Here is a 26,336-nt window from a genome sequence, read left to right on the forward strand (position 1 = left end):
GGATGGGCAATAAATGCAGCTCTTGTCCACAATTCAAACTGTCTGCTGAGGGAGCACTTTGTAACCAGGGAAGGTTTAATGTAGAAAACAGTGCTGAACCCTCAAAAATTCTTTACAATTACGAAAATAAGAGCAACAACCAAAATTTAAATTGACACATTAAAGATCTTAAATTAATAAAATACAGCTTTATCTTATTTAACGGCCAATTAGTCTGATCTGTCCTCGCTGTGTACTTCCATGAATTTCGTACTTGTAGGTCAACAGAACCGCAGAGTTCAGGGGCAGCTTATAATTAAATCAACCCAGCTCTCAAAACATGGAGCACTCCAGAGATATTACAGCTTCTGCACAGTTCTCTTCATTCTCTCATGGGTCGTAGCACTGGCAAAGTCAGTATTTGTTGATCATCCGTATTTACCCTTGCAATGAACATTTCAGAATTCAGTCGAGAGTCAACCACATTGCCCTGGGTCTGGAGTCATTTGTAGGCCAGACTGGAGAAAGGGTGGTAGATTTCCTCCTGTAAAGTATGTCAGTAAACCAGATGGGTCTTTACAACAATCAATAATAATTTCATGGTCACCATTACTGATACCAGCTTTATATTCCAGATTTTATTAATTGAACGTAAATTCCACCAGCTGCCATGACAGAATTTGAATCCTTGCCTCCCTTAATGTAGAAAACACCTGTAGCGCTGCGTTTTCTACATTAAACCTTCCCTGGTTACAAAGTGCTCCCTCTGGATTACTAGTTTAATGATATTATCACTACATCATCACTTTCCCCTAATACAGTTCTTTAGACTTTGGCCACAAAACTTACTTATCCTTCCCACTGGCAAGATCTTCCAGTCCTGCTGATGGCAACCCCTCCCCCATGATACGTTCCCTGGTGACAGAAGTGTGGGACCTGAAGATCCTGTCATCAGCCAATGGCGGGTCGCCTCTGCCACTGGAAAGACACGGTGGTGGTGATGGTCTGAAATACCTGCCCTTTGTCTGATACTGATATTTCCAGGAAACTTCTAGAATCTAACTGTGGCACAAGTTCCTAAATGTTGATAAGGTGGACTATGCATGGTTAACATGACTGGGTGTGCCATTATTGTTTCTGGTGCTGGAGTCAATGCCAAATAATCAATCTGATTTTATTCCTTTTTGACATTTCTGTAGCAGTTTGCTACAACTGAGTGGCTTACTAGGCCATTTCCGATTATTACTGAATTTGAATTCCACCCTCTGCTGTGGCAAGATTCGAACCTAGGCCCCCCAGAGCATCACCCTAGGTCTCTGGATTACAAGTCCAGTGACAATACCACTCGGCCACCCCCTCCCCATGGTCTAGGCCATTCCAGAGGTCAGTGCTGTGGGTCTGGAGTCAGCCAGAGCAGGCAAAGATAGTAGATTATTTCCTTAAAGGACCTGAGAGAGCCAGATGGGTCTTTATGACAACCGATGACTGTTTTATGGCAGCATTACTGAAGCTAGCTTTCAATTCCAGATTTTTATTAATTAACTAAATTTAAATTCCACTAAGTGCCATAGCTGTGCCTCCAGGGTATTAGCCTCCTCTGCATTACTAGTCCAATGAAATTTCCACTATGCCACCGTCTACCTTTTTGGTTGGCTTGGTGCCAAATGAAATTACTTTTCATGTTATTACTGGAAAGGAATACACTAGAACATTTTCTAAATGCAAACAGAGGAAAGCTAATTATGTTCAGCCTCAGCTGGCATAGGTAAGCCGGGATGAGATATAGAAGCCTTGCTTTCTCATGCTGGTCAAACTACAGGATTTAATGGTAACTAAAGAATTCAAGAGAATTTGTTTTTTACATTGTGCGAGTGGTTAGAATGTGAAACTTGTTATCATATGGAGTCGGAGGTGGCACAGTGGTTAGCATTGCTGCCTCACAGTGCCAGGGACCTGGGGTTCGATTCTGGCTTGAGTTACTGTCTGTGTGGAGTCTGCATGTTCTCCCTGTATCTGTGTGGGTTTCCTCTGGGTGGTCTGATTTCCTCTTACAGTCTGACAATCGTGCTGGTCAGGTGCATTTGCCATGCTAAATTCTCCCCTCAGTGTACCCGGAGTAGGGTGACTAGGGGATTTTTGCAGTAACTTCATTGTTAATGTAAGCTACGTGTGACACTAATAAATAAACTTAGTTGAGGTGCATGCATTTAAAGGGATGCTTGATAAGTACATGAGTTAGAGAGGAACAGAAAGATATGCTAATAGAGTGAAATGAAGTAGAAGATTAGGAGACTTGTGTGGAGCACAAACACCAGCACAGAGCAGTTTGGTCACATAAAATGTATAATGTATAATGTATAAGTAAGCTTTGTAACAAGTTTATATCCCCAAACCAACTTAGAAACAGTAGCAAGAGGACAACATTAACCAAGATAGATTCCGATATCAGTGCTAAACAAAAACTGATGTATGTTGTGGTTGATTGTTAATGAAATCATGCATAGACAAAATTCAAACTGACAAAGAATCTTCCAGTTCCCATCCAGAAATTGTTCTTCTGTGCCCTATATGTAGGAATTCATCAAAGGACTAACAGGACAGCACAATTGTATTTACGTGTCACTTGAAGTAAAGCACTTAAAATGATTTTCCAGTTCAATAAGAAGTGTTATGTTGTGTCTGATGTACAACCACATACAGTGATTCAGCTGTCTTATCAGCTTGTCAGTGTAGTAGTCATAAACTTTGTGCATACTTAATATTAAAGGAGCTTTCATGCAAACATGTGATACCTAGACAAGGGAATGCAACATGCAGTAGAGGCTTTGGATACACTGTAATGACCTCCCCCAAGGCAAGGTTGGTGGTGAGATGCTCCCAAGCTGATGGCTGGAACCCCCAACATCTATATTAAATTATGCCCTTCAAATCCAGTACAATCTTCAGAACAAAAATTGAACTATTTTGTATATTATTCACATACTGAATACTGGCAACTGATGCAAGTTTGCCATTGTTAGATTTAGCCTTCATTTGGTCAATAGACTGTCCCTCTTAAAATTTCTCAGCAAAGGCATTTAACAGAAAGAGTGTTCCTAATGATGAGGGAGTCCAGAACTAGGAGTCATAGTTTGAGGAAAAGGGCTGTAGAACATTCGGGCATCAAGGCAGCTCCACTATTCATTTTGATCATGACTGACCATTAAATTCAGTATCCTGATCTCCCCTTCCCCTTCATATCCCTTGATCCCTTTTAGAACTGAGGAGAAATTTTTTCACCCAGAGGGTGGTGAATGTGTGGAATTCAATCCTACAGAAAGTACTGAGGCAAAAACATTGTCTGATTTCAAGAAAAATTAGATATAGCTCTTGGGGCTAAAGGGATTGAGAGACTTGGAGGCGGGGTAGGGGAAGGGGGATCAGGATATTGAATTTAATGATCAGCCATGATCAAAATGAATGGTGGAGAAGTCTCAAAGGGCTGAATGGCCTATTCCTGCATCTAGTTTCTATATTAACATCCAATTAACCACTGGAGTAAAGTATAACAATAAACCAACTGAATATTCTACAACAATGCACACCATACAGGGAAAGAACTGAACAGTAGTATGGATCCTTGAAAAATCCAACCATCATCCCTGAGAACAGCAAGGGCCTTTAACAGGAATTAATTAACCCTCTGAGTACTGCAGGGCAATACAATCCAATTACATAAGATGTAATAAACCCTCTGCATAATGGAAAACAGGTGCTTAAAAATGTTATTAATCTCGGCATATTAAATGTCATCAGCTACTCTCAAAGGACACTTGTGTTTTTTTCTCTTCCTCCTGTCCTGAAGCTGCAGTTCCAAGAGTGCCAGTGATCCTCTGACATGTTGCCTTAGTTGACAGTTACACCATCACAGTTGAGGCGAGTTCTACCTTCGCTCAATGTCTACTTGTGTGCAATGGCCCGCTCATCAGATCATAATGTTTTTACTCTGACCTGTGTCCTGACATGGTTCCCCTGCTATCACAGAATTGCGCTGACACTAACAGGAGGAAAGTAAGAATTAAACAAAAGTGAAAAGAAAGAAGAGGAAAACAAAAGAGCAGACGAGAAGCAAATGGCAGAATTGAAGAAGAGAGACAGCAGTGAACTAGGAAAACAGAAAGACTAAAGGTCAGGAGACAGAGACAGGCAAAACAGGGCGGATAAAAGCAAAGGACAGAGAAAGACGATGGAGAGAAAGGAAGAAATTTAGAAGAAGCTTACAGCCAGCTAGAGGTAAAAGAAGAGAAATAAGATAAATAAACGTGAAGTCAAGCAGAAAGAAATAGGCAGATAGATATGAAGGTGATTTAAATAGCGTGATCCAATGGTTCCATGAAAAGTAAAATAGAGTGAGATTTGAAGGTAATGTTTAGATATAATTCTGCCCGAGTCCAAAGCAATTTAATCAGACATGGTTCATCAAACTTTAAGCCCCAGTGATACGATTCACTGCTCCAAGAGGTCAGACACTCCCGCATAAGATCAGTGGGAGAGCAAAGCAAATATTTTAAGTTAGACTCATTGCAAAGATAACTGACTTTGAACTATTGCAAATACTTTAAGGAAGTGCTATTCACTTTGTGTATTTTTTTTGTAAACTAAGTTAATGTTGCGCCCTAATCCAGTCAGATGATACTTTAAATAGTTACTCGCTGCTGAGTTCCAGCTCCCTCTAGGTCAGCTGTGGCGACAGACTCGATAATGTGAGTATCGCATCTGTCACTGTGCCATGTGCTATGTGAGAAATTGTATTAGAAAGCACAGCTGCAGTCTGTATTCGGTCTCTTTCTGCACTCCAAATAGTTGCCCCCAGCAAGTAATGTTGTAATTGAGTTTTTTTTTGCCTAGAATGTCAGTTTTTGTGGTATTTGTATTAAAAACATTCAGCATGTTTATTTGACAATGCTTTGTCCACTGCTTAAAGGAAATGCTGGCCCGCTTATTTTAAATGGGCGAGAGAACAAAGGAATGACATCTAAAAACATGTCGTGCGTCATGCACCAATATAGCAAGTGATAATTTCCAGACTGGCACTTTTAAATGAGAATGTAAGTTTAGTAGTAACGTCAACTCTTTCACCATCAAAACCAATTCTGTAGGATGCTCCCTTTAAACCACAAACTGGGATGTGTGAAGTGTAGAAGTACACGGCACTTCTAAAGTCAGTTTTCTAGGAACAAAGCATTCAGACTTGTTACGGTTGGAGTTTGATTTTTAAACCCTCCTTTAAATACTCCGAAGATTAAAAGAGAAAAAAACAGAAGCATTGTAATCTGTGAATCCTTTGAAGCGTGATGAAAGGAGATGGGCTCACAATGAGACGAGTCAAACGCGGACAGGGGTGACCATATAAAGCAACAGCAACATTATACAATCACCCAGTTCGTTCTGAGACAAAGGCTAAATAGGACAAAAATGTTTTAAAGCGCCAGATCAAGATAACACAGACTGACTTATTGTTGGCAAACTCATCGTTATACTCCAATTATGTACTCCAAATAGTTGCCCCCTGCAAGTAATGCTGTAGCTGATTTTTTTAACATGCCTAAGAATGACAGTTTTTGTGGTATTTGCATTCAAAATATTCAGTACGTTGATGTGACAATCCCTTGTCCTCTGTTTAAAAGGAAATGCAGGCCCGCTTATTTTAAACGGGTGAATGCCTTCCATTTAAACAGCGAACAAAGGAATGGCACCCAAACATGTTGGCTGGAATTCCCCGACCCCGCCCATGGCTGGAATTCTCCAGTCCCGCTGCAGTGAATGAAAATTTGTGCCAAGTTTTCCATTCTCGCTGGCAGCGGTAGCCGGGTTTGAGAGACTGGGGAATTTCGACTGTTGTGTGTCCATGTTGCAAATCAATAATTCCAATGTTATCAAAAATTGTGAAATTAAAATTCTTGTGATTTAGAAGTACTTAATTCTGAAGTTTCTTTTAACACTATTAAATAAAACTGTAATATGTATACAGCTTGATATCTACAGGTTTGTTGAAATATGTTGTCACTGTGATCCCTGCTCCATGACGTTTTCATTGATTGCATGCTTACTTGTTTTAGTTATGACATTTGCAATGCCTCTCTATTAATTGCTCTATTCTAGCCCACTTGCAATGCTTTGCATTCAGAGTACCTCGTCTGCGACAGGCTGATATCTTACAGATGTGATCCTAATGAGTGAAACACAAAGGCAATTGCACTAGGATAGCAAGGAGCAAGCTCAAAGCTGAGCTTTCCTCTGACCGCCTGCAGCTCCCTTCTGAGAACCCTCAGTCCACACGATCAAATATACATGGACTTTAAATTGTTTTTTTATTGATCCTCCATCCATGCTCCCTCTTTGCACCAAAAACCTGGAATTTACTTTTTCCATGCCTTTCACTCCCTCAGTGCTACCACAAATAGGATAAACAGGTGGCCTATTTCAAGTATAATCTACTTCTAATAAAATCCTTATAGTGCAGAAAGAGACCATTTGGCCCATTGAGTCTGCACCAGCCACAATCCCATCCAGGCGCCAATCCCAATATTCCCACATTTTTACCCTGCTAATCTCCCTGACACTCAGAGCAACTTGGCATGGCCAATCCACCTAACCTGCACATCTTTGGACTGCAGGAGGAAATCAGAGCACCCAGTGGAAATCCACGCAGGCATGGGGGGAATGTGCAAACTCCACACAGGCAATGATCGAGACCAGAACTGAACCTGTGTCCCTGGCTCTGTGAGGCAGCAGTGCCAGCCACTGTGCCACCATGTCACCCTAGATACCCAGCTGATATTGCAGCTATTTATTTGCACAAGCAATTTTGTATTTTACAATAACTTGTCCTAATATGCTATCATGTGACTCTGTTTGATAATCATAGAATCATACAGTGCAGAAGGGGCCCTTCAGCCCATCGAGTCTGTACCAACATGCAAGAAACAACTGAACTACGACTAATCCCATCTAATACTCCAATGAAGTGCCTAAGGATGTTTTACTATGATAAAGGTGCTACATAAGTGCAAGTCAGTGCTTTAATTTGAATTAAGAAACATAAATAACACAAGAATGTTGGAATTTTGAGCTGTAACAATCAGCTAATATGAGTTAAGAAGCTTTGAATTAAGAGTAAATTGTGCCTGTCAATGCCAGAAAGTTAATGTTAATCTTATTATTTGGTTTTCCTGTTGGCCTTTCCTGCCTTTCTCTGAGGAGATCCCATGCATAACTTATTGGACAAAATGTTAATTGAAATTTATCTAACCACTTCTTCGATTAATGAGGCAGGTTTATACAGTGAGTGGCAGAGTCATACAGAAAGCCCCCAGTTTAATCACCAACCTGTGCTGAAATAGCTATTTTCTGCAAAGGCAGTTTTAAGAACATTACAATTAGCATTGAGACTTTGAAAGGAAAAATATAATCCAGTTCTGGTTAATGTACAAGTGCTCTTACTGAAAGTATATACATGTGGTGGAAGGCAGAGGAGAGCAGGATTAAGGTTGACACTGGTGTCCCCTTGCCCGTTGATGCTCCAGCATGAATAACAGCCCCTTGACCGATGTATCAGGCAGTGCCCAGCATCAATAAGAAAATATATGCATTTATCTTGCACCTTTCACATCCTCAGGATGGTCTCAGCCAATGAAGAGATTTTGAACCATAGCACCACAGTGCAGAACAAGGCCATCCTGTCCATCGAGTCTGTAATGTATATATTACAACTCTCCAAAAGAGCATTCCACCCAGATGCTCTCCTACATCCTATTCCAGTAACCCTGTGCACTTACAATGGCTAATTCATCTAGACTGGGACTCTTTTTCCCTAGAGTGTAGGAGACTTAGGGAGGTCTATAAAATAATGAGGGGCATAGATCAGCCAGATAGTCAACTTCTTTCCCCAAAGGCAGGGGAGTCTAAAATTAGCCGGCACAGGTTTACTGTGAGAGGGGAGAGGTACAAAAGGATCCAGAGGGGCAATTTTTTTTCCCACAGAAGATGGTGAGTATCTGGAATAAGCTGCCAGTGCTAGTGAGGGGATGGGTACAATTTTGTCTTTTAAAAAGCATTTAGACAGTTACATGGATAAGATGGGTTTAGAGGGCTTTAGGCCAATCATGGGCAATTGTGACTAGCTTAGTGATTTAAAAAAAAAAGGCAGCATGGACAAGTTGGGCCGAAGGCCCATTTCCATGCTGTAAACCTCTATGACCCAAACATTCTTGGGAGGAAACCGGAGGACCCGGAGAAAACCCACACAGACACAGGGTGAATGTGCAAACTCTGCACAGTCACCCAAGGCCAGAATTGAACCCCGGTCCCTGGCGTCGAAGAGCAGCAGTGCTAACCACTGTGCTATCGCTGTTGTAATATAGGGAGGCTTTGTCGCTGTTGTAATATAAGGAAGCATGTCAACCAACTTCAACATAGCCCTATTCAAAGGAATTAGATAAAGGCAAGATAAGTTTTTTTTTAGTGCTGTGGGTTCTGAGATAAAGATTGACCTGAATACTGGGAGAGCTTTGTCGCTCCACCTTAAAGCCATGGAATATTTTGCTTTCACATAAAAGGGTGGACAGAGCCTCCAGTTAACATATCGGACAGGTAGCATCTCAGAAAGCGCATCATTCCCTCAGTGCTGCATTAAGCTGCCAAACTAGACTAGTCTCTGTTTGAGAATCACATCCTCTGGTTTTAAAGGTAGGGCTGTGCGCCCACTGAGCCAAGGCTGATACCAAGGAATCCCCAAAGAGTAGACTCCTAGTAAGTGCAGAGATACCTGTCAGAGAAAGTTGCCTGGGAAAGAAAGCAAGTATAAACATATTTATCAGGAATGCCCAAAATACCTAAAGTGAATGCTTGCGATAGAGGGCAAAAATTAATCGACATGGATGAAATTGAGATTTTAGAGACAACCTCCTAAGCATTTAACATATACTTTCAGTTCTACTTGACTAGTTCACAAAATGAGATTGCCTGAAGGAGTACAAATACCCGAGTCACAAAGACTGAAATACCATTAAACCATAAAGAGCCGAGAGCTAACTCCAATCAAATCTAATGACCCCTGCCAAGCGCTTAGATCACGGTCTGCCAACTTGAGTTAAAGAGAAGGAGATGCCATGGAGAGAGCCATTAAGGTGACTGGACATGATTTTGTGGAAAAGTAATAGCAAAATGAAGTCAAGGACATGCACTTTGGCTGCCAACACAGCTCAAACTTTCATGCATCAGATCAGAACTGAAATATGCATTGTACGATGCTCAGCAGTCGGCTTCTGCTGTGAAATCCCTGCTGACTAATGACCTTCATGACCCAGTTCTGGCAAAATCACCCCTTCCTCCACACTCAATCTGTCCCATACCCTCTATTTCAATGTTTTCAAACATTCCAATGCACAGATTCATTGAAATAAATGGGATGAGCTTCAGTAACCAGTTTTCAAAACTGTTTTTTTTTGCCACCAGTTTGCATAGCTTCTTTAGGGTGTTCTTTATAGTTACAACATCACAGAATTTTGGTAAAGGTTAAGCTAGCAAATAATCATGGTATGAATACAGTTGGAGATATATTTTCATACATCCAGCTGCCTGAAAGTCAGATAGGTAAGTGTGCATGCACACACACAAGCATACACTGGCTTCCCATAATTATGCAAAATTGAGAATGGAGCTCTTAATTTCATTAAAATAAGTGATCTCCACTGAAATAACCATTGGGAAATCAGGCACACATAGAAATCCCTTAGCCCATTTACATTCCTATTTTTGAACTATATTGAAGGAATGTGAGGAATAGCATGAAGCAACGAGATAACAAAGTTCTTTGCTTCTCTGTTAACCTTCATTCTGGGTTTATTTCATATGGTAGTGTGTTCTGGTGCTAGTAACTTTAATTGCTCCTGGTTTAAAGAGGAGAGAAGACTGCAATGTAAGGACAATCCAAAGGGCAATGTTTATTATGCTAATAACTGATTAATTCATATAGAGACACACAGAGGAAATAACAAGAGGTAAATTGGTACTTGAGTTAATCATGCAAAGAAGGGAAAGATGTAATGAATTGCTAAGCTACTGAGCAAAAGTTCTGAATTTGCACTATCACCATCAGTTCTCAGATGCTAATATAAATGGCATAAATCCTTTATTACTGATCTCTGAATTCTATTCCGTATTTGTATAAACTGTCGCATGCAAATCTTCTATTGTGCTTTTCAAAAAATCAGGACTCAGCCATATTTGATGCTGCTTAGTACTGGAAATGGACGAGGGCAGCAGACATTCAAAAATGCATCAAGTCAACACAACTTTGTTGAAATCTGAATGTGATCTTGTGCTGTAAACACAGGTTTAGAAATCAGAAATTCTCAGCTCACTCCAAAGCAATGGAGAGGCAAAAATATTGGTGCAAGATTCGGGTCTCATAACAGCACACCCCTGTTAAATCAGTTTTGTCACCACCACTGCTGCTCCTTCCTCTTTAGAAAAACCTCCAGCTAAAGTGAATGTTTTTTCTCTAATAATTGATATGGAATCAACACCCGGAAGGACTGAACTAGACATATGGCAGCCATTTATAAATCATTAACATGTGTTATAGCATAGTCCCTCAGCTCCCTTCTATTGGGGGGAATGCCTCAAGGCTACAATTTTGAACTGTCTCCAACATTGGCTATAAATATATCAGGGTAACTTGCAGACTGCTGTATCATCCCATTGTACTGCCTGCTAGACTTAAATCCAATTTATACTTTGAGCCCTGCAGCGTGGCACAAACTGAACATGATATTCCCCACAGGCCTTATAGAGGAGACTGCCTGAGTCAATTCATGGGCTGCAATGTATTAAATTCCCTTTGCAATGCATTCAAGGCGTTTCGATTTCCAACTAAAGTCAGCAGGAAATTCAGATCAGGCACTTACACTGGCCTGGTGCAAATCTCATGCTTTAAAGCTCTAAATAGTTCTGAGGTCAAGCAGTGGGAGTTTTTAACTCTGAAATTCAATCAAAGTCAATGGCTTTCCACCAGTTCCTGAATTCCTGCCACAAATTCACAAGATTTGCAAAGCTATTGCACAAATAAGTACCATATACTGTGTGCATAATACATCTTGTAAGATATTTATTTAGAAGGAACCTTTCTTAAATGAATCCACAGGGATCACCATTTGCAGATTTTGAGATGTGTGTTCTATTAATACAATGTATAGCGATACCTAGCAACAGTCATTACAAAACAAATTATTGAAAAGACTAGCATCAACTCATGACATCACATCTCAATACCATACACAATACATATTAAATGTTGCTTCAATCTAAAATATAACTTGATGCTATTATGAAAAGTCATTGCAGTCCATTCTAACTTGAATCTTCTTCCTAACTCATGCAGTGTTGCCAAATAATTAACATTTTTTCTAGTGAACTACGCTTATTTTCCTGTATTCTTTTCAGTGTGCACACTTTTCTGTGTGATCATCAGAGTGAAAATGCAATAAAAGTGAAGAAATGAAATGAATACCTTTTGCTGAATTGTAAAAAAATACAACAGTGTCATCTGGTTAATGCTGGGTTGTTCATTAACCTACATACACGTTTACTGACAGTCAAATTTCTAATTTGTTAGTGCCTGGCTACATCCACAGGAGGAATGTGAATGCATCACTTGTAATGATCTTGGATTCTATCCAGTTTTAAAATTAACAAAATCTGTTAATAAGCAATTATCTGAATGCCATGACCCATCTCTTTACTTTGTCTCGCATCAGCCTGAATTGCCACCTCTTCTTATCTATCACAGAAACATTTAAAAAAAGCAGGAATAGGCCATTCGGTCCTTCAAGTCTGCTCTGTCATTCATTTTGATCATGGCTGATCATTAAATTCAATGTCCTGATCCTGCCTTCCTCCCCATATCCCTTGATCTCTTTAACCTCAAGAGCAACGTCTGATTTCTTCCATTCTTTTGTATTTGAATAAATTTTTTTGGGATAGAACAGGAGTTCTGATCCATATTCGTGCAAATCCTATGCAAACTAAACTCTAAAATCCATCCTTATCAAAGCTTGAAAGAGAGTTTATAACCTACGCCCCCACAAGAGGTCCAGATTAATTTTTAATTGTACATCAGTTGCACCAATGTAATTATACTTGGATGTTAAGTAATTCATTTCCCTTTCTTAGTTCTGTAATCTATCAACTTTGACCACCTTTTTGGATATTTTCATTGCACAATATGAATACTAAGGCATTCAAATCTCAAAGGTGTAGCAAATGGAAGAAAAAATGATGCTGAGATGAGAGGGCAGTGTTACAAACCAGCCTGTTCAAAAGAACACAATAAAGTTCCGTTGCTGATTTAACCCAATGCAAAACTAAGCTTAAAGGTCAACTGTCTGCCCAGCTGAATCCAACTTTGGCAGTCGCAGCGGAAACAGCAACATAAACAATAAGTATCACCCATTGTCATTAATCCTCCAGCACAAATATTGGGAACGAGACTGAATGGAACAGAATTGCTTGCAAATCAACTACAACCAGGCCAACTGTGCTTTTCAAAATGAAAATCACATTCTCATTCACCAGACAGGAAGTGCTGTTAATTTATTTTAATATAAAAATATTATTGAGATTCACTATTCACTATCAAGGAAAGCAATGGTGAATAGTGGCGTTATTGCTGGACTATCAATCCAGAAACTCACCTAATGTTCTGGCAATGTGGATTGAATCCCACTACGGCAAATATTAGAATTTGAATTCAATAAAAAATATCTGGAATTAAGAATCCACTAGTGATCATGAAACCATTGTTGATTGTCAGGAAAATCCATCTGGTTCATTAATGTTCTTTAGGGAAGGAAATCTGCTGTCCTTACCTGGTCTGGTCTACATGTGACTCCAGAGCCACAGCAATGTGGTTGACTCTCAACTGTGCTTGGGCAATTAAGCATGGGTAAGAAATGCTGGCCAACCAGCGACAGCCATGTCCCACAATGAATCTAAAGAAAAATTTTACTGATCATTTGTAATCAAAGTGGCAATGATTGGCATTTGGATTTTTACAGAGGGAAGGAGAATTGTATTTCCATAGTGTTTTTGCCATTTTTGAAGCTCAGGATTGGTTTAATTTGTATTGTGATATGACTTTTCCTTTAACAGTGGAAATATGATTTTATTTAATATACATCAGTGTCAAACTGACACTGTAGTGCAACTTAATCTGATGATATTGAGCTTCTAAAATGACAATTAAAGCGCAGTTCCCCCAAAAATGTTTAGAGGGTGAATATATCACTTGCTATAGTACTAAACCACGGTGACCACAGGAGATGATGGTTGGAATATTATAATTTAGTTCAGTATCTCTAGACGAAATATCAGAAAGATTTGTCAGAGTTCTTGCTGCTAACTGTTTGGCTCACATGTGAAAATAATCCACTTGCCTAAGGTGTCATAGGGCAGGCAGCACCAACAGAATGATAAACAATCACTAGTCAGGGCCTTTGGAAAAGGAAGTAAGAAAATTAGGGGGGGATGGAGAAAAATGTTTTGAAGCTTCACAGACATCAGGTCCAATAAGATGATCTTATCAATTAATAATCACAAGGATGATTATAACATACTTGTAGATGTGTTGCTTGTACGCTGTCTCGGCAGCCTGCATGCAGGAATACATATCAAATCCATTATTTAACATTGAAGGATAGCATTTTATTGGAGTTTTGGAGAGATGGGGGCAACAGTGGTAGCACAGTGATTAGCATTGCTGCCTCACGGCACCAGGGACCCCAGTTCGATTCCTGGCTTGGGTCGCTGTCACTGCAGAGTCTGCACGTTCTCCCTGTGTCTGCGTGGGTTTCCTCCCACAATCTGAAAGGCGTGCAGGTTCGGTGCATTGGTCATAGTAACTTCTCCATGAGTGTACCCGAACAGGCAGTAGAGTGTGGCCACAAGAGGATTTTCACAGAAATTTCATTGAATGTTAATATAAGCCTATTTGTGACACTAATAAACTTCAAATCTTTCTAAACCTTTGACACCAACAAATAAACTTGGAAGAAAACCGACGCGATCGTGAGAATAATTGGCAATTCTGCATCAAAGTTCCATGCTGTGACCTTACATGTGCTTCTGCAGGTTGCAATCTACTGCACATAACCACAGTGTTAGGCTTCAGCTGACCTCAAGCTGTCTGTACCCATGTAATTCTGTCCACAACCAGACATAATGGTGTTTGCAGTCTGTGCTATTTCTGTATCAACATTGGAGTTTTCAGTTTGGTGTAACTCTGCTGCACAAAAACTTATTTCAAAACTTTATTATTGAGTGCACAATTGTTTTCCTTTCCGTTTTGATCAAAATCAGATATTAGCAAACCTGCTTTCAAATGCAATGAAAATGCAAGGCAATTGCTGAAGCCATCCTTTAGGAATCAGAGTGTCTGCCTAGATCTGGCATCATCCAGTCCCTAAAGGACAATGTTCTTCCCAACTTAGTCAATCTCTATTCAATGGTATAGTGGTTAGCACAGCTGCCTTACAGCACCAGGGACCTGGGTTCAATTCCGCCAACTCTCTGTGTGATGTTTGCCCATTCTCCCTGTGTCTGCGTGCAGGCTAGGTGGATTGGCCACACTAAATTGTCCCTTAACGTCAGGGGAAGCAACAGAGTTGTGGAGGCAGGGCCTGGGTGGGACTGTTGTTGGTACAGGCTTGATGGGCTAAATGGCTTCCTTCTGCACTGTGGAGATTCTATGGTTCTATTTGTTCATGATTTATTCCCAGTCCTGATCAAACCAACTTTAGTAAAACTGCTATTCAGTTTGACGGTCCCATTTCACACTTTTCAGCAGTGTTACCATCTGTCTTACTAAATGTGACTGAAACTATTGGACGCCGAAGGTTTCTCTCCATTAAAGTTATTCCCAATGTATGAAGAAACAATAATATTGCATTATAAAAATGATTTTCATGCCTTCAGGACATCCCAATGCACTTCAAAAGTAATGAATTGCTTTCAAAACACCATGTCTGTTGTGTTGTAGGCAAACAAGGCTGTCAATTTACCCAGTAAAATTGAACATCAATAAGATGGCATTAAAGGGAGTGCGGAAAGGATTCACAAGAATGGTTCTGAGCTACATAGATTGATTGGAGAAGTTGGGATTGTTTTACTTGGAGAAGAAAGGCTTGAGAGGAAATTTGACAGAAGTATGCAAAATTATGGGGGGCCTGGAAAGAGTAGATCGAAAGAAAAACTATTCCCATTATCGGAAGAGTTGAGAATAAAAGGGCACACATTTAAGTTAATTAGCACAAATTTAAGTTAATTGACAAAAGCAACAATGTGATTTTCAGGCAGCAAGTGGTTAGGATTTGGAATTCACTGTCTGAGAGTAAGGTGGAGATGGGTTTAATCAAGGTGTTCAATAAGACATTGTTCCATTTCACCTAATGAACCAATGTGCAGGGCTATGGTGAGGGAGTGACAGTAGGTGAACTGTTCTTTTAGAGAGCCAACACAGACAAAAAGGGTTGAATGGCCTCTTGCAATGCTGCAACCATCCTGTGAAGATAATCTGTTTTATTGATGTTGGTTGAAAGTACATTTTGACCAGGAACATCTGACAAATTTATTGGAGTTCTATGAGGATGTGTCTAGGGCGGTGGATGTGGTCTTTCTTGATTTTCAGAAGGCGTTTGACAAGGTACCTCACAAGAGGTTATTGCAGAAGGTAAGGGGGCATGGAGTTGGGGGTAGGGTGTTAGCGTGGATAGAGGATTGATTGTCAAATAGGAGGCAGAGAGTGGGGGTTAATGGGTGCTATTCGGATTGGCGGTTGGTGACTAGTGGAGTGCCCCAGGGGTCGGTGCTGGGGCCTCAGCTATTTACCATTTATATAGATGATCTGGAGGAGGGAACCGAGTGTATGGTGTCAAAATTTGCTGATGACACCAAGATTGGTGGAACGGCAAATTGTGCGGAGGGTGTGGAGAGTCTGCAGAAGGATCTAGATAGGCTGGGCGAATGGGCCAGGAAATGGCAAATGGAATTTAATGTTGGCAAGTGCGAGGTGGTCCACTTTGGTAGGAATAATGGTAGGAAGGACTATTACTTACGTGGCGAAAAACTGCAGCAGGCGACGGTGCAGAGGGACCTCGGGGTCCTTGTGCACGAGTCGCAAAAACCCAGCCTGCAGGTGCAGCAGGTGGTCAGGAAGGCTAATGGGATGCTGGCCTTCATAGCGAGGGGGATTGAATATAAAAGTAGGGAGGTCTTGCTGCGGCTGTATAGGGCATTGGTGAGGCTGCAGCTGGAGTACTGTGTGCAGTTTTGGTCGCCATACTTACACAAGGATATTTTGGCCTTGGAGGGAGTGCAGAGGAGGTTTACTAGGCTGATATCGGAGTTGAGGGGGTTGAGCTATGAGGAGAGGCTGAATAAACTAGGCTTGTACTCATTAGAGTTTAGAAGAATGAGGGGAGATCTCATTGAGACATATAAGATGTTGAATGGGATGGACAGGATAGAGGTGGAGAGACTCTTCCCGCTCAGAAAGGACAGTAGGACTAGGGGGCACAGCCTCAAGATAAAGTGGGGGCGGTTTAGCACGGAGTTGAGGAGGAACTTCTTCACTCAAAGGGTGGTGAATCTCTGGAATTCTCTGCCCGTTGAGGTGGTGGAGGCTGCCTCGCTAAATATTTTTAAGACGCGGGTTGATGGGTTTTTGATAAGCGAGGGGATTAAGGGTTATGGGGAGAGGGCGGGAATGTGGAACTGAGCCACGACAGATCAGCCATGATCTTATTGAATGGCGGGGCAGGCTCGAAGGGCTAGATGGCCTACTCCTGCTCCTATTTCTTATGTTCTTGAGGACTGGCCTGTTCTTTATTGGAATAGTAACACTGGGTCATTCACACACACACATACACACCTGACAAAGGCACATCTAAAAGAAAACATCTCTAATAATGTAACAGTCCCTCAGCTCTGCTCTGACTTGTCAGTCTATATTAGCTGCTCAAATCCTGCCGGTGCCAACACATCTTTCTGCTAAGCTAAACACTTAGGACATCACTAACCAATGCAGACAAACTTCTATTAGCAGAGAGAAATTGTGGAGGAAAATTAACCTTGTCCGTGAAGGCAAGGATAACTGGAAATGAAGGAGCTATATGAATGTCTATGAATGCTGCTCGACGTGCCGTTTATTACCGACATTGTGATTATTGCAACTCAAATCCAGAGCATCGCCTGGGCGCGTAAGGAGGGCTTCGCTGTACATTTGTTCCAGATGCATTTGATGCTTATTCTCAAACCTTCTTCCATCAGGAAAAAGATACAAATGCCTGAAAACATGTACCAACCCACTCAAGAACAGTTTCTTCACTGCTGCCATCAGACTTTTGAATGGCCCTGTAGTAAGCTGATCCTTCTCCTTGCCCTGTATGTAACTGCAACTCCACATTCTGCACCCTCTCCTTTCCTTCTCCCCTTGGAAATATGTGAATAGTATGTTTTGTCTGTATAGCTCGCAATACATGTGACAATAATAAATCAAATCAAAAGTCTGCATAGCTCAAAGAAACAATACTTTTCACTCTATCCCAATACATGCGACAATAATAAATCAAGTCTAAAGTCTCTATCACCAGCAAGAAACAATGCTTTTCACTCTATCCTAATATATGCGACAATAATAAATCAAATCAAAAACATCGAACTATCAGTCCATAAACGCGCTGTGGGGGGGGGGGGGGCACCAATTCTTGCTTGATTTGATATATTGTTGTCACATATATTAGTATACAGTGAAAAGTATTGTTTCCTGCGCGCGTTATACAAAGCATACCGTTCATAGAGAAGGAGAGGGTGCAGAATACAGTGTTGCAATCATAGTTAGGGTGTAAAGAAAGATCAACTTAATATATAATAGGTCCATTCAAAAGTCTGATGACAGCAGGGAAGCTAATCTGCAGTTAACTAAATTATACAGCATATATTCAAGAAGCAATTAAAAGGATGGCTGGGAATACTTAGTGCACACTCACATAGATATGAATTAAGTTGAAGGCACTCACCTCCCACGAACTGAATGCCTCCAGCCACCCTGCCCACTGTCCGAGAGATGAGTTCAGAGACACAGCAGCCCATCAGGGCGGTGAGCGCCACCAGCAGGAGGAGACCGCAGCCCACCCCGGTCACCACCGAGCAGATCTTCCAGGCCAGGCTGGGGATGCCCAGGAAAGAGGCGTAGCGGCCACACTGCTCCACCATCACCACCGACTGCAGCTGGCCCTCCTGGCGCACCGGGTAGGTGCAGCGGCGGAACACACCGAAGCTGACCGGCTTGCCGAGCTGGGAGCCCAGCAACCAGTAGGGCATGAAGAAGCCGGTGCAGGAGGCGCCAGCACATAGCAGGGACAGCATCGCCCACAGCATCCCGGCACAGGTCAGGCTGGAAGACATCTCTCTCCTTCCCCGGGCGGTCGCAGCCCACTCTGCCGTCCACCCTCAATCCACTTGCTCAATCCATTCAACTTCGGCGGAGAGCTCGCAAAGCAGGCGGCCAGCCCTTGCACATCATCCCGTCCTTCTGACAAGCTCTGTGGGGCAAACCGGACAGTTTATTACACTGGGGAGGCTTTCTGTTGTAAAAAGTTCCCACTTGCACTCTGTGCCAGGGCTGTCCAAGTGGGAATGTCTCCCAACCCTTTTATCTCCAAGTGTGTCTGAAATACCCTCTCCCTGGAATCTGACAGCAGCCCCCTAAGCAGCAGGGAAGCGAATCTTTAGTCAACTTCTACAAACCAGAGGATGTGAATTCGGACTAAATGATCCGATAACAAGTCAACCTGAAGCTAAGATTGTTTCGGGAATTTCCACCATCCGGGATAAAACTCTTCAATGTCACTCCAGACAACAAGTTAATAAAAACAAAACTTGAAAGATGTTTATCTGGGATTGTTTAATACTTATTCTCTATTCTCATGAACCTGGGCTGGTGGAAAATATCTCAACGTGGCTGTAAGTATCCCAAAGAAGGTGGCATTTCACCCAATGATGAAATCACATTGTTACTTACATCTTTCTGGAAATCTCCCTGAGATCCGAACAGATTTAGTTTTGCAAAGAACTTCCCCTCCAAGACGAGCTGGCTGGCTCCGCTGTGATCCTGGTGTCCAAAAGGGGATCCTCTCCCTGTTTCTTTCTCTCTCTCTGTCTGTCTCCCGGATCTCTCCCTGAAGCAGCAACCTTAGCAACACCCCCACCCCTTCCTCCCGAGTAAGTCCTCGCCCACTGTGGCTCAATGGACCGCTTCTATTCCACCGCAATTCCGACAGGAAATGTTCTCCACACACATTCCGAGGAGCCACAGAGACTGAGAGAGAGAGAGAGAGGGGGGGAATGAATGTTCCTGTCAGCTCAGCCCGGCTCGGTCAATCACACACACAAACTCCAAGAGAAATCCCCGCCTACAACCAACCAACCACCCGCCCACCAAATCACTCACAGGGAACACATGCACTTTATATACATGGTTTAATTTATTATTGTCACATGCGTTGGGATACAGTGAAAAGTATTTGTTTCTTGCGCGCTATACAGACAAAGGAGAAGGAAAGGTGAGGGTGCAGAATGTAGTTATATCGAGAGAAAGAGCCTCCTCGCGTTTTTATGTGTATAAAAAGTCACGTACAGCCACAGTAACCATCCCAGCGGAGTAAGAAGTAATAAAGCTGCGAGCCCACTTCCATCCCTGATAATCTCAATAGCGGTATCGCACAACGCTGAAGAGGCCACTCGGTCCATTATAGCTGTGTAGTGACTGTATCATTGTACATTTATTAAGTACTCATATTTGATTGTAGGCTTATTGCAGAGTGAGTGAGTTTTTGTGTGCACTTGTGTGCAGTAAATGAATCATAGAGAGTACATTTATTGTGCATTGAATTCTTATTCGATTGTAGAATTATTGCAGAGTAAATAAATTGTGTCCACTTGGGGTAGTGAATGAATCATTGACTGTACATACATTGTGTAGTGAATTCATATTTGATTGCAGGATTATTGCAGAGTGAATGAGTTGTGCATACTTGGATAGTGAATGAATCATACTTTGCTTTGCCCTTTCAGTTTTGACCCAAAGTAACCAGGTTCCATCATTGGTCTAACAAAGAATCATCCTGACTTGAAATGTTGGCTCGATTCTCTCCCCACAGATGCTGTCAGACCTGTTGAAATTTTCCAGCATTTTCTGTTTATGTTTCAGATTCCAGCATCCACAGTATTTTACCTTTCCCTCATTGCTGACTCTGCTCTGTTTAAAGTGCAAAATGTGTTAGGTGACAGTCCCCACATGCTACTGCAAAGTTTCTGCATGAACCTTCTTCATTCTATTTAGACGGGGAAGTCTTTGGCCAAGAGTGTTAAAAGTGCATGGCTAGCCAATGCAACTTGGCTAGGGTCAAATTGCAAAATGGCTGACATAGGAAACAGGAGGGCCCAGGCTCAACTTTCTCTCCCTCTCTCTGTTAACAGGTCAATCCCGCTAGCACCAACATTGTTACTGCAAGAGTGCTGTCAGAGACATCAAGACTCTCCTTGAGAGAAAAACCTAATCAATCTCACAGTGAGTGAACAAAACAGAAAACTCTGACAAATACCATTAGCACCTCAGGAAGGATATATTGGTCTTGGAGGGAGTGCAGTGTTAATTCACCACAATAATATCAGGGCTTAAAGATTAGTTTATGAAGACAGGTTAAATGAAGACCTCATGTTTTCTTGTGTGTACATGATGGGGGGGAGGGGGGGAGGGGGAGGGGGGTGACCTAAACAAGATGTTTACAACATTAAAAATATTTGTTAGAAAAGATGCAGAGTATCTGTTTCCTCTTGTGAAGTGCAAATAATCTTAAAGTGAGAGCTAGGCACATATGGGAGGAAAATCCAGGCGCACATATGCACACAAAAAGTAACAGAAATGAGAAATTCTGTCCTCAATAGTGGGATCATTAGTATCTGCACCCGCTCCTTTCCTTCTCTATGAATAGTATCGTTTGTCTGTATAGCATGTAAGAAACAATACCTTTCATTGTATACTAATACATGTGACAATAATAAATCAAATCAAGTCACTTTCAATTTTTGTTAGGTCTGCATGTCAAGAGATATATGGCCAAAAGGTATTGTGGTAGAGATCAGTCATTATCTAATTAAGTGAGCTTGAGAGGCTGAAATATCTATTCTGTTCCTAAATTCATATATTCCTTCATGGCAGAGCATGAAGGTCAGATCCACCAATTTCCATGTTTCTGACTGTTATCCCACCCTCTGCGTGATTTAGCAGATCCATAAACAAACTGGCACAATGATATCAGTGATCTTGCATGAAATCCATGCATGTGCAGTGCATGCTAAAGTTGTGATTGCAATTTCAGATAATTTGCATCTGTATTATTATCAAATGCACCTGGCAGTAAAAATAGAGCAACTTTGACTACAAGTCAACAAGATAATACTATATAATCATATTCATTAGCATAAATGGGTATTGAAATTATTTATGTCAAATAATACTTCTTGCAATATACCCTGCTGTCTAGTACCTCACACAATTGCCCATTTTTCACATATGAGACAACAAATGCTAGCAGGCAACTTAGCTGCAGAGACATCAATGTCAAATCCAGTTCTGTTCTAATTGAAAACCTCACATGTTGATGTCAATGGATGGTTTTGATCTCTCTGTTTGTGTTGTGTTAGCTGACCTCAGCCAAGGAAACTAATGGTTAGGGAGGCAGTTTGATTGATTTTTCACTCCCTAACCACAGCCTCTTGAGCTGAGGCCAACTCGCACAATTTAGACTGGATGAAGACTGAAAACCCCTCCATCCTTGTCTGCATGTCACATTTACCAATTGAAGCAGCTGAGCGTTTATATGAATGTTTTTTAACATTGGGTTAATTCTCTCCATCTACCATCTCAGTTATTTATCCTCAAAATTTATGCATTCAGAATGCAGTCTGCAGTGATGGTGCAAACATGGTGGGAAAGAATTTGGGTTGGGCTTCAATTCAGCCTCTGTGTTTCAACAGATTCATAGAATCATATGATGATATAACACATAAAGGATGGTATAGAAAGGAAGCCATTCATTATCATGGCTGTACTGGCTCTCTATAAGAACTATCCAATTAGGTCCACTCCTTTTGTTTTTATTCCTCGCCATTGCCCTGCAAATTTTTCATCTTCAATTATTTGTTCAGTTTGCTTTTGAATGTTACTATTGTTTAAAGTTTATTTATAATTGCCACAAGTAGGCTTACATTAACACTGCAGTGAAGTTACTGTGAAAATCTCCTAGTCTCCACACTCCGGCATCTGTTCAGGTACACTGGTGGAGAATTTAGCATGGCCAATGCATCTAACCAGCACATCTTTTGGACTGTGGGAGGAAACCAGAACACTCAGAGGAAACCTATGCAGACACAGGGAGAACACGCAGACTTTGCACAGACAGTGACCCAAGCCGGGAATCAAACCCGGGTCCCTGGTGTTGTGAGGCAGCAGTGCTACAACTGTGCCACCATGCTGCCCCTGCATCCATCATGTTTTCAGGCAATGCATTTCAGATTGTAGCAAATTAACACCACAAAAAATCCTCCTTGGGTCTTTTGCCAATTATCTTAAATCTGTGTCCTCTTCCTAACTCATCCAACAAAACCTCTCTTCATTTTGAATATCTTTATTAAATTTCATCTTTAATTCCTCTGCCCTAAAGAAGCAACTCCAGTTTCTCCAGTCCCTTCATGTAACTGAAGTTCCTCATTCTTTGTACCATTCCAGTAATCTCCACTGCACTGTCTCCAAGGTCTTGATTCCTCCCTAAAATGTGGTGCCAAAATTTGGACAGAATACAACAGCTGTTCCCTATCTAGTGATTTATAAATGTTTAGAATATTTCCTTGTTTTTCCACTCTGTGCCTCTGTTTATACAACCCAATGATCCCATTTACTTTTCAAGAACCTTCTCAATTTGTCCCCAACTTTTAAAAACATTCATTTATGGGATGTGAAGACTGCTGGCAAGGCCAACATGAATTACATTTCCCTAATTGCCCTTGAGAAGGCAATTGTGAATGGACTGTGAGATTACTGGGGAGTTTAGGAATTTTGTCCTAACAAAGATAAAGGAACAGCAATATGTTCGCAAGCCAGTTTGGTGAGTGATTCAGAGGGTTTTTGCAGCTAGTTGTGTTCCCACATGCCTGCTGTCCTGGTATTTCTCCTCCTCCAGTGGAGATCAGGTGTTTGGGAAGCACTGTTGAAGGGGCCTTAGTGAGTTGCTGCAGTGGATCTTGTAGGAGGCACCCACTACTGCCACTGTATGCTGGTGATGGAGGAACTGAATGTTTATGTTATGTTTGAATGCCAATTAAGTGAACTGTGTTGTTGGAGCAGCACTCATCCAGGCAAGTAGAAAGTATTCCAACACACTCCTGACTTGTGACTTTCCCCACACTCCTAACTCTTGAACTGCTTTAGTAGTTGGTGCATTTATGTCATAGAAACCCTACAATGCAGAATGAAGCCATTTGGCCCATCAAGTTTGCACCAATAACAATCCCACGCCAGGCCCTATCTCCACAACCCCACACACTCACCCCGCTAATTCCTCTAATCTATGTATCCCAGGGCAATTTAGCACAGCCAGTCCAATTAACCCACACATCTTTGGACTGTAGGAGGAAACCTGAGCACCCGGAGGAAACCCAAGCAGACATGGGGACAACGTGCAAACTCCACACAGACAGTGACCCAAACCGGGAATTGAACCCAACTGTGAGACAGCAGTGCTAACTACTGCACCACTGTGCCACGCCATGTGGCTGGTTCAGTTATTTTTATGGTTATTTGTGACCTCCAGGATATTGATGGTGGGAGATTAGGTGATGGAAAAGCCATTGAGTGTCAAGTGGAGGTGGTAGACTGTCTCTGGATAGAATCATAGAGTTAATAATCATTATGACACAGAAGGAGGTGATTTGGCTCACCAAGTACAAGGCAACCCTCTGTAGAATAATTATATAGTCCTATAGCTCCGTTCTACGCCAGATCCCCACAAGTTTATCTCTCTCAAGTATCCATCCAATTTCCTTTTCAAATCATTGATCACCTCTGTTTCCACCACCTATGTGCACAACATATTCTACATCACTACTACTTGCTGTGCAAAAGAAGCTCTTCCTCACATGATATCCATATCACTTGTCCAAAACCTTAAACTTGTGCTGCTAGTCCTTGTACGATCAAGTAATGGAAACAGCTTTTTTTTGTCTACCTTCCATCAAAGATCTCTTTCAATTCTTTTGTTATAAAGAGAACAATCCCAACGTTGTCAATTTAACCTTGTAGCTGAAATCCCTCATCCGTGGAACCATTATGGTAAATTTCTTCTTTGTCCTCACAAGGACCTTCACATTCTTCCTAAAGTATGGTGATCAGAATGATACACAATATCCTTGTTGTGGCCTAATCATAGTTTTATCATGTTGGAGATCGCTATTGCCTGGGGCTCGTAAATGCTATTTACCACTTAACAGCACAAGCCTGAATATTGTCCATCTTTTTTCTGCCAGCGATCACTGGTTACTTCATTTTGTGAGGATTCATGAATGGAGCTGAATACAGTGCAATCTTCAATGAAAATCTCGAGTTTATGATGATGGGAAGGTCGGTGATTAAGCGACTGAAGATGATTGGATCTAGATCATTACCCTGAGGAACTGCTGCAATGGTGTGCTGGGACACAGGTGATTGGCATCCATAACCCGAACCACCTGCCTTTGTGTTGGAATGGCTCCAACAAGTGGAGAGATTTCCCCTTGCTTTCCATTGACTTCAACTTTACTAGAACTCCTTGATGCCACATCAATGAAATGCTGCCTAGATGCCAAGGACAGTGACTTTCATCTCACCTCTGGAATTCGGTTCCTTTGTCCATGTGGTAACTTGAGACCACAAATAATGCAGTCAAATGCATTGTTTAAAGAGTTATCTTCTTTATATAATAAATAACAAAGTTTAACAATAACTGTAACTCAGCAGAACAGTAATAACTAGGAAAACAGGAACAACTAGCACACGTCTTGCTTGCAGAACACTCTTACACATTGAAAAATCTTCCAAAAATTTGCACATGCTCAGAACACTCACCAGACTCCAGTAAAACAACTGTATAGGAGAAAGGGCTTGTAAGAACACTATACTCAAAATGGCACTCCATAACAGTCCATGGACCAGGGGTTAAATGCATTGCACAGCACTGATGAATAGGGTATCAGTGAGTAGGTGTCACTTTATAACGCTGTTGAGCACTACAGATGTGCAGGTTAGGCTGATTGGCCATGCTTAACTGCCCCTTAGTGTGAGGGGATCTAGCAGGATAAATATGTGGGTTTGCGGGGATAGGACCTTGGTGGGATTGCTGTCAGTGCAGGCTTGATGGGCTGAATGGTCTCCTTCTACACTGTAGGGATTCTATGATAATGTTTCTCCAGAGGATTGATCTGTAATTCCTGGAGACCATGATGTGGAGATGCCGACGTTGGATTGGGATAAACACAGTAAGAAGTCTCACAACACCAGGTTAAATTCCAACAGGTTTATTTGGTAGCAAACGCCACCAGCTTTCAGAGCTCTGCTCCTTTGTCAGGTGACTGGGAGTTCTATTCACAAACAGGGCATATAAAGACACAAAGTCACTTTACAGCATAATGATTGGAATGCAAGTCTTTAAGATTCGCTTTGCTGTAAAGACTCACAATCCAATCATAATGCTGTAAATTGAGTTTGTGGTTTTATATGCCCTGGTTGTGAACAGAACTCCCACTCACCTGACAAAGGAGCAGTGCTCCGAAAGGTAGAGGCGTTTGCTACCAAATAAACCTGTTGGACTTCAACCTGGTGTTGTGAGACTTCTTACTGTGTTTATTCCTGGAGACTCCAGGCTAATGCTGGAGGATTGGACAACCTGAATGTGGCCCCCACCCATCCGCATATTCCACCTTTAAACCACCAGCAATCCAGATTGATTTCTGACTCTTATTCTACAGGCACACACTGTGGATCATTAACACAAAGACTGTGAGTGAGTGCAGACAGTCCTGTCTGTACGTTATGTGGATTGTGTGTGTCTCACTCAGTGTCTTCCCTTGCTCCCGGAACCATTGTGCAGCAGCCGCCGGCCGCCGGGGTGCTTTAATCCGCGTGCCTTCCGGCTGAGGTGGCCCTCTGCTGTGAAGGGAGTGTTGAGGCC

At 41.7% G+C, this 26,336-nt stretch overlaps 1 protein-coding gene across 2 annotated transcripts in view; it reads right to left on the reverse strand.

The window, feature by feature from the left end:
- Positions 1 to 19,445, reverse strand: part of lhfpl6 (LHFPL tetraspan subfamily member 6) — a 169,627-nt gene extending 150,182 nt beyond the window's left edge. The window contains exons 1-2 of one of the 2 annotated variants that reach the window (XM_080197499.1): positions 19,097 to 19,445; positions 18,093 to 18,617 (exon numbers count right to left, since the gene is read on the reverse strand). In XM_080197499.1, the coding sequence (XP_080053625.1) occupies positions 18,093 to 18,480 (388 nt within the window). In that variant the 5' untranslated portion in view covers positions 18,481 to 18,617; positions 19,097 to 19,445. Of the gene's footprint in view, positions 1 to 18,062; positions 18,618 to 19,096 lie in introns of both variants that reach the window. The other variant, XM_080197497.1, reaches the window with a different exon arrangement.
- Between the last annotated feature and the right edge of the window lie 6,891 nt (positions 19,446 to 26,336).

The sequence above is a fragment of the Carcharhinus amblyrhynchos genome, chromosome 10 (assembly GCF_965287045.1).
Source record: "Carcharhinus amblyrhynchos chromosome 10, sCarAmb.v2.hapA, whole genome shotgun sequence".
NCBI classification, from domain to species: Eukaryota; Metazoa; Chordata; class Chondrichthyes; order Carcharhiniformes; family Carcharhinidae; genus Carcharhinus; species Carcharhinus amblyrhynchos.